Source organism: Rhinolophus ferrumequinum, chromosome 2 (genome assembly GCF_004115265.2).
Source record: "Rhinolophus ferrumequinum isolate MPI-CBG mRhiFer1 chromosome 2, mRhiFer1_v1.p, whole genome shotgun sequence".
NCBI lineage: Eukaryota > Metazoa > Chordata > Mammalia > Chiroptera > Rhinolophidae > Rhinolophus > Rhinolophus ferrumequinum.
The window spans coordinates 50718368-50734214 of NC_046285.1; the positions used below are offsets into that span (position 1 = coordinate 50718368).

General features: G+C 34.3%; 1 protein-coding gene across 1 annotated transcript in view; it reads right to left on the bottom strand.

Moving 5' to 3' along the window:
- Positions 1–1540: 1540 nt before the first annotated feature.
- The window catches only part of UBXN7 (UBX domain protein 7), a 51047-nt gene continuing 36740 nt past the window's right edge, over positions 1541–15847 (bottom strand). Inside the window, exons 6-11 of the mRNA XM_033131387.1 lie at positions 11946–12092; positions 10541–10631; positions 9775–9902; positions 4689–5082; positions 4479–4558; positions 1541–3141 (exon numbers count right to left, since the gene is read on the bottom strand). Of these exons, the coding sequence (XP_032987278.1) occupies positions 2980–3141; positions 4479–4558; positions 4689–5082; positions 9775–9902; positions 10541–10631; positions 11946–12092 (1002 nt within the window). The 3' untranslated portion in view covers positions 1541–2979. The remainder of the gene's footprint in view (positions 3142–4478; positions 4559–4688; positions 5083–9774; positions 9903–10540; positions 10632–11945; positions 12093–15847) is intronic.

A 15847-nucleotide genomic window follows, 5' to 3' on the forward strand; every position in this document is an offset into this window, starting at 1 on the left:
TCTTAGGAAGATTAAGGGAGAAAATACGTATAAAGTACCTAGCACATGTTAGTCAAAATTAGTTCCCTGTTCTTCCATTTGGTTGTTCTTTTCTCTTCTGGTTCCTTCCTAAATCAAATTCAAAAGAGGTTTCCTGTCACTTTTTCCCCACTAGTTTTCATCTCCCTATACATGTCTTGTCAATTACTCTCAAAGCCTATCTTATTCTTTTCCCTACCTTTTATAATCTCTTTCAAAAGGAATGACTATTTTTAACTATTTTTTAACTATCATGCTAACCTCATTTAATCTATTTAATAAAACCTCTCCTCCAAAGAGCAAAGGAATTTGCAGAGGAAATAAGACAAAGTAGAGGAGGCATACTCCCTAAGTGGAGTAAGTTCTTGAGTAAAGCAATATTCCGTATTCACTCTTCCCATGTACAATCCATAATCCATTCTCCCATGGCCTCTGTATCAAGTCCATGATAATTACACTCCTGTCTCAAAACAAAATAAAATCCTTTACATCTTGAACTCTAAACACCTCAGCTGTATCTAAGTTGGGTCAATATCTCATGCCCTATCTCTTTGATATGCTTACTTAAATCACTTTATATATATACTTGGTCATCTCACAGTTGAAAAAGTCACTTTGGTTTCTCATAAATGGATATGCCAGGGCTAAGCTTATCAAAAGAACTACATCCTATCATTAATGAACATGTCTCAGGTTCTCTAGATATGTTTTATAAAGAGAAGCTAACAGGTAAAAGAATGAAAGAGTCCTATAGGGAAAGTTCTTGACTTCACATTTTTGACAGATTTGGGCTTTAGCTGTGACTTGATTTTGCTGAGTGGAGATGGGTGCCATTACAGCACCAAAGCTGGGCATACCCTCACTTCTTACCCTGTACCTCTCTGAATTTTTAGATATCTGACCTTGTCTACTACCAAAATTTTTTTTACCCTCTAATGCGCCTTTGATAGTGTATAGCTCTGTTCCTTAGATAGCAAGTATGTTATCCAAGTTCAGAGATACAAATGAGGAATTAACATGAAAACCATATTTCCTCAATAATTCAGAAGTTGCTAGTTAGCCTCGAGAGCCTATGAAAAAAACACCAAAGTGGTATTACTCAGTCACCAATCTAAAGAGAGAACTTTGACTCAAGGTATAAATGAAATTGTAATTATATAAATATATTTATAAATATTTATACAATTATATACTTATACATAAGCACTTACACAGACTTAGAAAAAATGTAAAAACATTAATTCAAAAGGACTCACTGAAGAAGAAACAGAATTTTCCATGATTTCCTTGAGGAGAAACATTACTCATTCTTTCGGGAGGGTCCCTCAAAATTCACCCATTAGAAACCATATTCTCTAACTGTATACTAGGCAACACATAAGTATCTTTTTTTCTTTTTTCTTTTTTAATCAACTAGTTACCAAGAGAGCGATCTTAAAGTAGATGGGAACCTAAAGGTCTCTGAGCAATAACAGCAATTTACGTTCCTCAAGTAGAAGAAGCAATCAATCTAAATCCCCAATTGACAAAATAGGTCCATTTTACATTACGGTTTTATAGAAAGTTTAACGTTCTGAGTTTGTCACCAGAATCACCACTACCCCTTCAAAGGACTCTAAAGTTTAAAATAAGAACTGAGCATACAGTGAAACTGATAGTTGAATAGTATTATATAGATTCAAGATGGCATCTTCTAAATAATACTGAAAAAAGCATTCACCAACTACAATTTGAATGTGGCTTTTGCAGGCAGAAAAAAACCCCACAAGATCTGAAGATCTGAAGTCTACTGGTAAACTTCCCCACCTCCCTTATTCAATGTTTTCTTATGAATTGAATTTAAAGGTCTTCCTCTTAGAGAGGCTTTCAGTTTTGATAACTTTTGTAAGAAAACAGCTTGAGGAATTAAGCTCATTTAGTCACCAGAGCCTTTATAGACTATTCCAACCAGGGGTGAAAAAAAAAATCATTATTTCTAACCAAAGGAACATGGTTAGCTACTCTCAGCTGCATTTTTGTCTTTTTCCCCCGGGACATACACAAGTATGCCTTAGAGTACATGGGACAATCAATAACCATAGTGATTACAAGTACAAGCCATGGTACTGCATGAGTATGACTGCTGCCTTCCTACAGATCACTTGTGGACCCAAAGAATGGAAGGGCCAAAGGAACTAATCTGCTGTACTGGCAAAAACAGCAAGCACCTTCCTATGTTGGTCACCACAATATGCTCACTAAGTGTTCATTCCGGGACTAGCAGGATCAATACAGTTTACAGAGTAATAACAACGAAAGCTGTCTCAGGCTAGGATATTAAAAGACACCCCATGCTATCCACCCTATGTTTAACACTCATTCTGCCAATAACACAGATCATGGAAATAATTCTAGCTGAGGGTATGGAATTCCTTTGAAAAAATTTTTTTTTATATATGATGAGTAAATAATTATAAGGGATGCTTTTTCCATGTAAACAAAAGCCTGGATATTTTGTTATGTGATATTTCCTATATGAATAATAAAACATATGTTAGAGAATTCTCCCTACTAAAAATGGGGCTTACAAAAAAGGGAGGTTGTTCTTATTCTGAATCTAGCCGGTCCTTTATCAAAAGAGTCTGAGGAGTAACATCAATTGATCCCGAAAAAGTGCCGTGCAAGAGATCACTTCTTGGAACACACATTTCCTGCTGCCAGTATTAGGAGGTCTTATCCTTACACTTCCATTTGGTCACCCAATTAGGTAAGAAAGAAAGAAAGAAAAGTAGGAAAAAGAAAATAGGAGAGGAGAGAAAAAGACTGATTATAGGAGAGAGCAAGGAATAAAAGAGAAGGCAGGTGACTTGTTTGCCCAACTTTGGCTCTATGATCCCATGAGCCAAAATGCATACTCAGTGACATGGTATCTCACAGGAAAAGGGAAAAAAGGGGTAAGCTGAGAGAGGTCAGGCCATGATGTTAATTTCTTTCCTGTACAAAGACAGTCTCTTGAGGACAAAGGCCTGCCTCTTGTAATGTAATGTCATAGTCCAGATGAGAAAGTTTCCTTCGAGGGAAGTTGGTGAGAAGTTCAAAACGTTCATTTGGATATCCTTTAGACTGGACATGCTTCACCAAAGCCTATGAAAAATAAACAAAGACAAGGCTGTTAGATGTAAGTAGAAAGAGCATATTAAAGAATTACATATATAACATTCATTTTTATCATATCAGGAAGACATGAAATTTAAGTTACTCTTTCAGATAACCGAAGCCTACCCTTGTGGAAGGGCCAATATAAACCTTTGGATGGGGAGATTATAAACCTGTATCCGATAATTTAGGGCCATCAAGTGATACTGAAATATAAAGGTTATTATGGTTTCCTTAATAAACAAACCCACTGTCGGTTTATAAAATTATCATCCTCGTTTTTAAACACTTGATCAGTTTTCCTTCCTTTTTTTGATCAGGGAAGATATGTTCTTCATTCTACCTACAGCCAATCTTGCCACCTTTGCACTAAACCCCTTTTTGCCTTCTCAGAAACCATGCCACTGTAGAATATGCCGTTTTTTACAGGTATCTTCAACATCTCCCTCTCTACAGATGCTTCCCACCAGACTTAAAAAACGCTCAGTCTCTCTCCTTCAACCATTTTACTCCTTTGATTACTGTCCACTCCCCTTCTAACCTCACAACGAAACGTCTCAAAAAAGCTGTCTATACTTGCTCTATCCATTGTCTCATCTCCCATTAATTAATTCCCTTCCAAACACAAGACGTGGCCGCCAGTCTGGGTATCAGCACCAGCAGTCAGATCGGACTTGCATTCCAGTCACACAGGCTTCAAGAATAGGCTATCTCCAGCTGCAGAAAATGGCCAGTTATAAACACCTGATCAAAGGGGGATTCATTCATAGGCTAAGCTAAGCTAGTCAGGCTCATTCTCTTTCCCAGGAGTTGAAAAAAAACGGGAAAGGTCCATCTGTGGATTTTAGAGGAAAAAGCCTTCAGCATCACTACAATGGGCCATGTACAAGCTGAGAGTTAAACACAAGTCACCAATAAACAGAGAATAATGGTGTGAACCAGAGAATTACAGCGGGGAAATCAAATAGGCACCCCATCAGAGACACATGAAAAAATGGCCTTGGTTCTTAACTATTTTGCAGTTCCAGCTAAGAAATCCAGGAGCCCCACTATAGTTTTTACTCTCCTTTTCCAGGTAATAATTTCAGTCAGAAAATGAAATGCAGCCATGGAATAGAAGAGACTGGACTGGAACAGACCCTATGTGATTTGCCTAAGGTAAGTTAGGAAGGAAATAAGGCAATGAGAAGTAAGATTAACCTCAGTTAAGTTTCCAGTTAGAGGTCAGATTGAATACCTAACACTTATTTCAAAGAATCAAGCCAATTACACCAATGAATTAGTTTCTCTACATCAAGTAAACACTTCCAATTAGATATACTTACTAGCAGCTTAGCTTGCTCTGGAAGAGTGATCTGTTCCCTTTTTCCATCTGGATACCGCAACATCAGTTGTGCTTTTGGTCCTAGGGTTAAAAAAAAAAAAAAAAAAAAAAAGACACAGGAGCTTAAGATAGAAGACTAATTTACACAAATAACTATATTCCTTCAGTAATATTCAAGTTTCAAGTAAATCAAGTCTAGAATGTAACTCACCATTTACATCTATGCCCTCCACTATTCCATCTGATTTTTCAGGTGACATCTCCAATATTTCTGAATCCACAGCTGGCAATCCTTGGTGGTTTGTGGTTGTTCCAGGCTCAGTTCTGGTTTGGGGCTCAGTCAGTGGCCTTCTGTTTTCCTCTTTTCTATGCCCCAAATCTTTGTGGGGAGACTTTCTGGATTTGGCAAGATTCTCTATTTCCTCTTCTTCATCAGAGCCACAAACGGATATGAACTCCTCACTGCCAGAAAAAAGTTCAGATTCAGATTCTTCATCTGAGCGGCTATCCTGTTTTGTCTGTGATGAATCAAAATGTGTCTCTTGCAAGGAGGCTCGGATGGCAGCTTCTAGCTGGCTGTCTTCACTTGCATCTATAAGGCTCTCCTGCAAGATGCAGTCATTAAACACGGGTGGAAAGAAAAAGAAAACAGTTAAACCAAAAATAGATAGTGAAGTCAAAGAGGGCATAAGAAATATAATAGTCAACTTGCCATTATTAGTTTCTGCTGAATGTATCTGTTCTACTAAATTTTTTCGCTATTTGTAGGCAACAACATTGTCGTACAGAACCAAGTTGGAATGGATAGCTTAAGAACAAAAATAAAAACATACCACCTGGCACAATGATGTTGCAAGCACAGGGGAGTTTTTTTGCATAAAAATGAATAAAATTAAGAAAACAGTTTATTTCCTGCCCAGAAAAAGAATTAAGGTATTAAGTATAAAACCAAGACATTAAGTCTTTAAAATGACTACACACAGCAAAGCATGTCACCACTGTATTCAACTAACATTGTAGGATAGAAGGCTATCAATAAATAACTCAGTAATTATCATTTTCTAAAAAATCTAACAGATCTCTAACATTCAAAACAAAACAAAACACCATATAATAAATAGGTTGTTTTTTCAAACACCAACTATATTTTCCCAAGCTTAATTGCAATAACCTTTTCATTGTGGTCATGAGAAATGCAAATTTTAATAGTTTTCCTCTTATTAAACTTCTAATGTCACGAATATCACTAAACTTATTCAGTCACAAAATATGGGTTGTTTGCCAAAGCAACTTGAGAAAGAAAAACAAAGTTGAAGGTGTCACGCTCCCTGATCTCAAACTGTATTACAAAGCTATGGTACAAGCACAAAAATAGACACACAGATCAACAGAGAGCCCAGAAAACAAACCCATGCTTATATGGTCAATTAATCTATGACAAAGGAGGCAAGAATATACAATGGAGAAAAGACAGTCTCTTCAATAAATAGTGCTGGGAAAACTCAACAGACACATGCAAGAAAATGAAACTAGACTACTTTCTTACACCATATACAAAAATAAACTCAACATGGATTAAGTACTTAAATGTAAGCCCTGATACATCCAATCAAGGGTTAATATCCAAAAAATATAAAGAACTCTTATAACTTAACACCAAAATAACAAACAATCCAATTAAAAAATGGGCAGAGGACCTAAATAGATGTTTCTCTCAAGAGGACATATAAATGGACAACAGAGATATGAAAAGATGCTCAACATCATTAACCATCAGGGAACAGCAAATTAAAACCACAATGAGATATCACCTCACACCTATCAGAATGGCTATCATTAATGTATCAACAAATAATATGTGCTGGTGAAGATGTGGAGAAAAGAGAACCCTTGTACACTGTTGGTGGAATTGTAAATTAGTGCAGCCACTATGTAAAACAGTATGGAGATTCCACAAAAAATTAAAAATAGAGCTGCCATATGATCCAGCAATTCCACTTCTGGGTGTTTATCTGAAGAAAATGAAAACACTAATTCAAAAAGAGTTATGTTCCTATGTTCACTGCACCATTGTTACTAATAGCCAAGATATGGAAGCATCCTAGGTGTCCACTGACAGGTGAATGGATAAAGATGTGGTACATATACACAATGGAATATTACTCAGTCATAAAAAAGAATAAAATCTTGCCATTTGAGACAACATCGATGGACCTAGAGGGTATTATGCTAAGTAAAATAAGTAAAAAAAACCCACATTGTCTGATTTCACTTATGTGGAATCTAAAACAAACAAAAAAATACATAGATACAGAGAAAACACTGACAGTTGTGGAGAGGAGTGGGGTGGGAGGGATGGGTAGAAATGGGAAAGAAGATTAAGTACAAACTTCCAGTTATAAAATAAGTCACAGGTATATAATATACAGCATAGGAAATAGAGTCAATATCATAATAACTATGTATGGTGACAGATGGTTAGACTTATTGTGGTGATCACTTTGTAAGGTATATAAATGTTGAATCAGTGTTGTACATCTGAAATTAATATATGTATGTCAGCTATATATATATGTATGCCATACATATATATGTATGTCAACTATAATTTAAAAATTTAAAAATAGTAATAAAATAAAAATTAAACTTAAAAAAGGGTTATTTAAAGGGAACTTATTTAGATCATAACTCAAGCAAATGATACAAAAAAATTGCAAGTTGAACACTGGATATCTCATGATATTAGGAAGCACTGTTAATTTTTTAAGGGTAAGTTAATTTTTTAAGGATTGTGTTTTAAAAATGAAAAAGAACCTTTGTGTTTTAAAGATACATACCAAAGTATAATGAACGAAACAACAAATTCTGAGACTTGCTTTAAAATAATGTGAATAGAATGCAGCATAGATAAAACAAGACTGGCCCCTTGTTGATAATTATTGAATTAGCTAATGGATATATAGAGGTTCAATAAATTCCTTCTACTTTTGAATATCCTTAAATATTTCCACAATAAAAAAAAGATTTAGAAGTGTGGGTTGCTAACACACAAAAACCTAAAGGAATCTCATTTTGGCTTTCACTATCTGCCAAATTATATAGCAAAGAATAAAACATTTCAAATAAAGTTAAGGCTAATTTATCACACACACAAAAAAGCAAGCAGATGTGCCTATTTGACTTGCAATTGCTGAGATGGACTATAAGTTTATAACAATGACATTGCACAGCACATAGCTTGATTTTAAAGACTGTCACCATGGCAGACACCGCTGTCTTCCTAGTTCATATCCATTTTCCTTTAATTCCTTACTTACAGAATCCTAATCATGTCTATAAAAGAAAACATATCAAGCTGGAAAAAACTGTAGTTGGAGCTAACGCAGCACTTAAAGAGAAATTACAGAACTAAATGGCTATATTAGGAAAAAAAGGTCTCAAATTAATCACTAAGTTTCCATCTTAAGTAAGTACCCACATAGAAAAAGAAAAGAAAATTAAATCCAACTACATAGAAGGAAAAAAGAAAGGACAGAAATCAATCAATGACCTACAAAACAGAAGAAAAATCAACGAAACCAAAAGCTGGTTCTTTTAAATTAATAAAATTGATAAGCCAATAGCCAGACTGTCAGGAAAAATGAAGCCACAAATTACCAATAACAGGACTGTGAGAGGGGACATGACTACAGATACTACAGTCATTAAAGGAATAACAAGGAATTAAAATGAACAAATTTATGTCAATATATTCAACCTCTTAGATAAAATGGACAAATCCCTAGAAAGACACAATCTACTAAAGCTCATTACAGAAGATATAGATCCCTGAGTAGTCTGTATCTATAATTGAAATTGAATTAGTAGTTTAAAATTTCCCACAAAGAAAACTCCTAGGCCCAGGTGGCTTCACTGGTGAATGTCATCAAATATTACAGAAATAATAGCAATTCTAAACAAACTCTTCCGGAAAACAGAAGAGGAGGAAACACTTCCCAAATCACTGTAAGGCCAGCATTAACCTGATACCAAAACAAAACAAAGATATTAAAAAATATTATAAGGAAAACAAAACACTTAAAAACTACAAACAATATCTCTCATGAATAATGATACACAGATTCTTGACAAAATTTTAGAAAATCAAACCTAAAAATATATTTTAAAGTAATGTATCATAATCAACTGGGTTTTAGCCCAAAAATAAAAGGTTGGTTTAACATTATTTAAAAAATCAACCAACGGAATTCACTAAAAATGATAACCATATGATCATCCCAATAGATGTGAAAAATCATGACAAAATCCCCTCATGATAAAAACTCAGTAAACTTGGAATAGAAGGTAACTTCCTTAACCTGATTAAGTGTATCTATACATGTCATATAGTTAGCATCAAATTTAATGGTGAAAGATTGTACTTTCACCATAACACCAGAAACAAGGATGTCTAATGTCTCACTACTTCTGTTTAACTTTGTACTGGAGGTCCTCGCTAAGAAAGAAAAATAAAAGGCATAGAGATTGTAAAGGAAGAAGTAAAATAAGTCTATTTGCTGACAACATGACCATCTATCTAGAAACTTCAAAGGTATCTACAAAAAAGTAACTAGAACTGTAAGTTAATTTAGCAAGGTTATAGGCTACAAGGTCAACATACAAAAACTAATATTACTGAGAGAAATTCAAGACTTTAAATAAACGGAGATATATGTACCATGTTCATAAATCTGCAGACTCAAATATTTTTTAGGATGTCAAATCTCTCCAAAATGATACATAGAGCCAATGCAATTCCAATCAAAGTCCTAGTAGCTCTTTGTAGAAAGTGACAAGCTGATTGTAAAACTTACATCGAAATGCAAAGGACCTGAAATAACCAAAACAACTACAAAGTTGGAGGACTTAACCATGAGATTTCAAGACTTATCATAAAGCTACAGTTATCATTAAGATAGTGAAATATTGGTGTAAAGAAAGATATATCACTGGAAAGACTAGTCTATAAACCCACACATATATGACCAATTTTTGACAAAGGTACAAAGGCAATTCAATGGAAAAAGGAGAATCTTTTCAACAAATGGTGCTGAAACAAATGTACAGCCATATGCAAACAAAAAACTGCAACTCGACTCTACCCTAACACCGTATACAAGAAATAATTCAAAGTGGATCACTGATTTAAGAGCTAAAACTATAAAAAAACATGGGTCTTTACCATATCAACCTCATTTTACACAAGACAGCTATATATAATTACACTTAATCACCCATCACCACTTAGTCATACTTACTGAGCGGGCACATTTTTTGGGGGGACTACTAGAGAGTCCATCCAGTTGCCCATGTTCACCAAGAAATCCTGTCACTTGGTCCAAAAAAGAAGATACATCTAACTGGTGCCACTCTACTAGCTTCTGACCTGAAAATTAAAAACCAGGATATATAATGAAATCAACATGCCTTCTGAACATTCTTATTATTTATTTTGGCATATGCATAATTTAAATTTATTGGGAATACCCTTCACCAGCTTAAGATGCATAGCGTTTTCATAACCTAGAGGATACACTAATTACAATCAACCTAAGAGAGTCCCACCCATCAAAACAGGGCAACGACTTTATCTGCTGATATCACTTATTCCCATTTAAGAAGAAGAGATTTATCCAAAGCAATATCTATATAGAACTCAACAGAGATGAGATAATATACTCATCTCTAGTCTTTGCTTCTCTGGTGGGATTACAACCAGTACCTGAATGATCTTAGTATTTTAATAGAAAATCTAAGGAGATCCTTTAAATACCACAAGAAAGATAGAAGTTATTTTCTGTAAGAATTGCACAAATATAAAATGCTACCATCTCCCAAAATTGGCACTAACAGACTCCGTATATATACATTTCAACAGATGTTTAAATAATTCTAACGGGAATGAACACCTGAATTATTACAAACAATTCTGAAACTGGATCCAGTTATATACGAAAGATTAATTATTTAGGTAATTGAAAGATAAGTCAAAGGTCAAAGGCTGTAAGCTGATATAAATCTTACCTGTCCGTGGATCCAAGATGGAAACATAGGGGAAATCCCCTAGTTTATAAAACTGTATGTATCTCTGACCTTCTTCACTATCATGATAAACCTGTTAAGTCATTGATATAAAAAAGTCAGCCTCTAAAAAACATACCAAGTATATTCTTGTTTTACACCAACAGTAATTAATTCTCCAAATATACCTTTTGTATATTTTAGGACCTTACTCAGAAACAGAAAATGAAAGTCATCTGGTGTAAACTCCCTCAACTTCCAGCCCTCAGTTCCTCTGGAAATTTATATATCAGTCCATTTTTCCTCCCTTTCCAGTTCAGAAGAGGTATTGCTCTTCCTGTCCGAGTTATTGCTCTTCCTGTTCAAAGTATCTGTCTACCTATGCCATTCCTGACTCTCAATCATATACACTTTTTTTCCCAATCATAACATCTTAGTAAGTCATAATATATTAAGATAGGCTTGTGCCTAGTACAGTGCTAGGCAAAGGATGCACAATCAACAGTCACTGAATAAAAGGTTACCATTCAGAAAAAATAATATTGAATTTAGGGGCCTGTAAAAAACATTAACAAGCAAATTAATGACAATAATACATATAGTGGGGGGAAAATTAAGTTCATTTAGATTTTATTTTCTAAAATTTTTCATAAAATGAAAAACTGGAGAAAGATCATGTAACCTTAGCTTGGTAATTTATATCAAAAGAAATTAGAGCCAGCAAGACTAAGTGACAAGCCTAAGGACACAGAATTAAAGAGTATCAAATTCAAGCTAAAATCCAACTCTTAGTCATATGTTGTTCCATTACTCCAAGATCTCCTACATCCCAACTGTCAATTATAGCAGCCACTACAACATGTGCTACTGAAGTATCTGAAATGTAGGCAGTCGGAACTGAGCTGAACTGTATGTGTGAATATACACGCCAGACCTTGCAAACTTAACACACACACATACACACAAAATCAAAACGTCTCAATATTTTAATATTAGTTTTATATTATATATTGATTTTAAAATACATTAAAATTAATTTCACCTGTTTCTTTTAACCTTTTTAAATGTAGCTACTAGAAAATTTTTAATTACATATGTGACTTCCATTATATTTCTATTGAACAGTACAGCTGTATACTCCATCAAGATATTCAAGCTCTTCCGAGATACAAGCATTATATGGTTACATAGCTTGGTTCTTTTTTTCCTCCTTCCTTTGGGATTTCTTCATTGCTGCCCTAATTTTCATTTGTCTTTACTATTTCAGCCATTAAGGGTGGTTTTACATTTTCATATATCATAATTTAACTCAGTTATTCATTTTTTTCCAGTTTACAACTGAATTCTTCCTTCTCAACCTCCCATACTACAAAACTAAACTACTACTAAAATTTTGAAAACTCCTCACCTGCCAGAAAATGAAATGTTCCCGAATAATATTCTTCACAGCTTCATTGCTCCATACATCACGGTTGAGGCACTGGCACGCAAAATCTTGTACATTTTGAATATTTATCATTAGCCACTTATTCTGCATCTGGCCACACTCTTTGGCCTGTAAGGGTAAAGTTACATATTTGTCAGAAATAATTTCTACTTTGTAACTGATATGTTTCAGAGTTCAGAAGCTGTCAACTTTTCATTTATTTAACCTATTAAGTTCTTTTCTCAAGTATGACATCTAGAGTTTTTGGTATCTATACACTATTTACATTAATTTGCCTATGTGTATGTAATTATACTGTCCATTTTCAAGCATTTTTCAAATTTAAATGAACTATTATTGTTCTGATGGCTGGATTTTTTTTATTGTACATTTAAACATCTTTACCTGAAAAAGATTCCAAACTTAAGGTCAACAAGTCACATAATTCTATTGTATTGTCTTTTCCAATTCCTATCCACAAATATACGATCTCCTTTTTAACAGATATAACCAGTGTGTGTATATGACTTCATGTTTTATTTTCTTCAACATCATTTTCTATACACATTTACAAATATCATAGTCATCTCAATTATTAAGCATGCGTTATTTTATGAAATCACTAACATTTCTGTAAAAGCTGCTAAGGTTTTTTTCTCTTAGGGTTGTTTCACTAGGAGTGTATTTCAAAAAATGAGATTACAGGATCAAAGAATGTTTCAGAATAATCTTTGAAAGACTCCTCAATTTATAAGATTAATATCAATCATGAGTGTGTACTTTCTGCTCAACAGTTCCTTGTCATCATAAAAACCTTAAAATGTTGCTGAATACATTTTAAAAGAGAATGGCAGAAAAACAAAGGAGCAAATGCTGCCTTAAACCTGTGTATAGAAACAATGAAATGAAAACCATAGTTTTGAATAATTTTCTTAAAACAATATTCTTTTCCAAATCAGTTTGACATAGGAAAATCTTAAGAATCAATTAACTTAGGTTAATAACAACTGAAAAATGTAAATCATTTTTGAGGTATTGGAAAATGTAAGACTATCTTCTGTTTTAAGTAGGTTTACATACTGTAATCCTATTTTTTGGGGTGAATCCCCGGGGAAAATCATTTTCTAATATTCACTATTGATTCTGCAGGTGAAGACCCATGTTCTAAAAGGAAGTATTCCCGTACTGAGCCAAAAAGTTGTACTAAACTGGTCAAAGGCTTATTTTAAAATATACAAATACAATAATATTACTCCTTGCTCCCAGAAAGTAATAGTGTTCCACTTACTTCCCACCTATAGCAGGCACACAGAATAATAAATGAGTGATAAATGAATGATTATATTGCCTTAACTGAAGAAAAAGTATTTGAGAATAAAGAAAAAAATTAACACATTCTAGAAAGACAGATTGGAGAATACTTATCCGTATAACAAGGTGAATTTACATAAGTCTGCCTAAACTACAATACTGACAAGAAAAACATGTTTAACACTGAAAATAATAAAAGTCCAGAGTTTAAAAATGATGGAGAATCGTTTGCTTTTGTTTTTAAAAATTCATTCATTCACATTCATGCTTTTATTAATTCATTCATCAAATACTACTACCTACCATGTTTCAGGTACAGTTATTAATATAAATGCTGGAGTTATAACAATTGTCAAAACACAAAATCCCTGCCTTCATGAAGCACACATTAGGGAGAAACCTTATACCAGCAAGAGAAACTGAAGATGCTATTAAGAAACTACTGCTAGAAGGAAGGGCCCAAACAAGACATGAATTTCAAACAAAGCAACAATGTTTAGAGGGAATATAAGAGACTCTTACACAATCTCACAAAGTAAAATTATGAGTAAAGGACCAGAGGTGAGAGTGGGCCATGGAATAAATGATGAATCTTCTCTCTTGGAATCATTAGGTTGTCCTGAATTAACATTCAAAAGCCATCATAGGGAGACCCAAAGGTAAGTGTGATTATACCAAATAGAGAGGTATGTGATACGGCTTTCCCCCTGTGACAAGGGGGAAACAGTGGGAAATTAACAGCTCTCCTAGTCTAAGATCAGTAAAGTATGAAAAAAAAATGATACAAAGGAAAAAAGTTTCAATAATACATATACATAAAGTCAAGAAGGAAAATATATTAAAATATGCACAGTACTTTTTATGAAAACTGTAATTTTATTATTTTTCCTTACTAGCTTTCTAATTTTTCTATATTTGCCAAATATGAATAAAACTAAATATAAGCTATAGTTTGTTTAGAAAAACTTTATGAAAATTGTTTCGATTCTTTCTGTACAATATACTCCAGATTATGCCATTCAATCATTTAACAAAGATGTAATGAGTGTGAATTATGTGCCAGAAACTCTTCTAAGGCATTGAATACACAATAAATAGAACAAGAACTTACAGGCTAACCATTCCCTTGCCCAGGTGAGATCATTCACCTGGGCAAGGGAACATTCAGCATGTAAGTGCCTTGCTCACTCAGCCCCAGCTATACTGGTTTTCTTGGCTACACCAGAAATATGCCTAGCCCCTTCCAACATCAGTACCTTTACACTTACGATCTGCCCTTCCTCTGGATGTTACTATGGGTCACAATCCCTCACTTTCATTCAGGTTTCTACTCAAGTCTCATCCTCTCAGAATCTTCCCTGATCTTCCCATCTAAAATCGTCCTCTCTCCTCACAATTACAAACACATGTGAAACCTATGAAATTAACCTGGCTTTCAATTTGCCTATAAGAACACACGTACCTTAATGGCCCCAAGCAAACAAAAAATTGCCCCCTCTCTCCTTCCCTTATTCTATTTTATTTTTTCTCCTAGCACCTACTGTAACCTGAAATTAGACTCTCTCTCTCTCTCTATATATATATATATATTTACATATATATGTATATACACACATTTATACACACATATGTGAAACATATATAAAATATATACACACTAAGTATATGTTATATATATAAATGTAGTTTTTTGTTTGTTTATAATCTGTTTCTCCCTCTTGATTATAAATTCTTTGATGGCAAGTATGTTGTATAATTTGTTTATCACTATCTCTCTGTGGCGGAAACTGCTTATAGGTACCAAATATCCATTTTTCCCTTCTCCCTCTTAGTAACGTAACCTCCAATTTTAGCTAAGCACCGGGATTTCCTAGTGTCCCCTGCAGCTAGGTGTGACCATATTGCCAAGTTCTGGTCAGTGGGATGTGGGCATAAGTGATGTGTTCAACTTCTAAGCTGTGCCTTTAAAGGGAAAAGGTGTACTCTTCTCAGCCCCCTCCCTCCTTCACGCTGGCTGGAAAGCAAACATGGTAGTAAGCCATCTTGACTCATATAGACAAAGCAAGCAAGACCTAGGAGACAGAAGAAGAAAACAGAAAAAACTGCACTCCGAGTAAATTCATATAGCAGAACCATCCTAAAAGCCTGGACTTCTATCTTGCTTAAGCTACTGGTGGTTTTCCTTCTGGTCCCTCTCACACGCAGTCAAATCTTCATCCCAAGAAATATAATCCCTATCACTTAGAACAAGGCCTTGCAATAGGAGTCCTCAATAAATATTTATTGACTGAATAAGTAAATTAATCAGTGTTTTATCTGTTTAGCATGAGCCAGAATCCTTGAATACAGTCTACCTCTAGTTACACTAAGAAAGTCTAGTTTCAAAACCCGTAAAACTGTGTGTCAGATCTACACGTAGTATTGTGCCCTAACCTATGGGCACTGCCTGAGCAATCAGAGTGTTCCTATAATTTTTAACATTCACCTCTTAAGGGTCTATCACTTAATTTTGCATATTACATCCCTAATTTATATATTATAAAACTAATGGACACATCGTCAGTTATAATGGA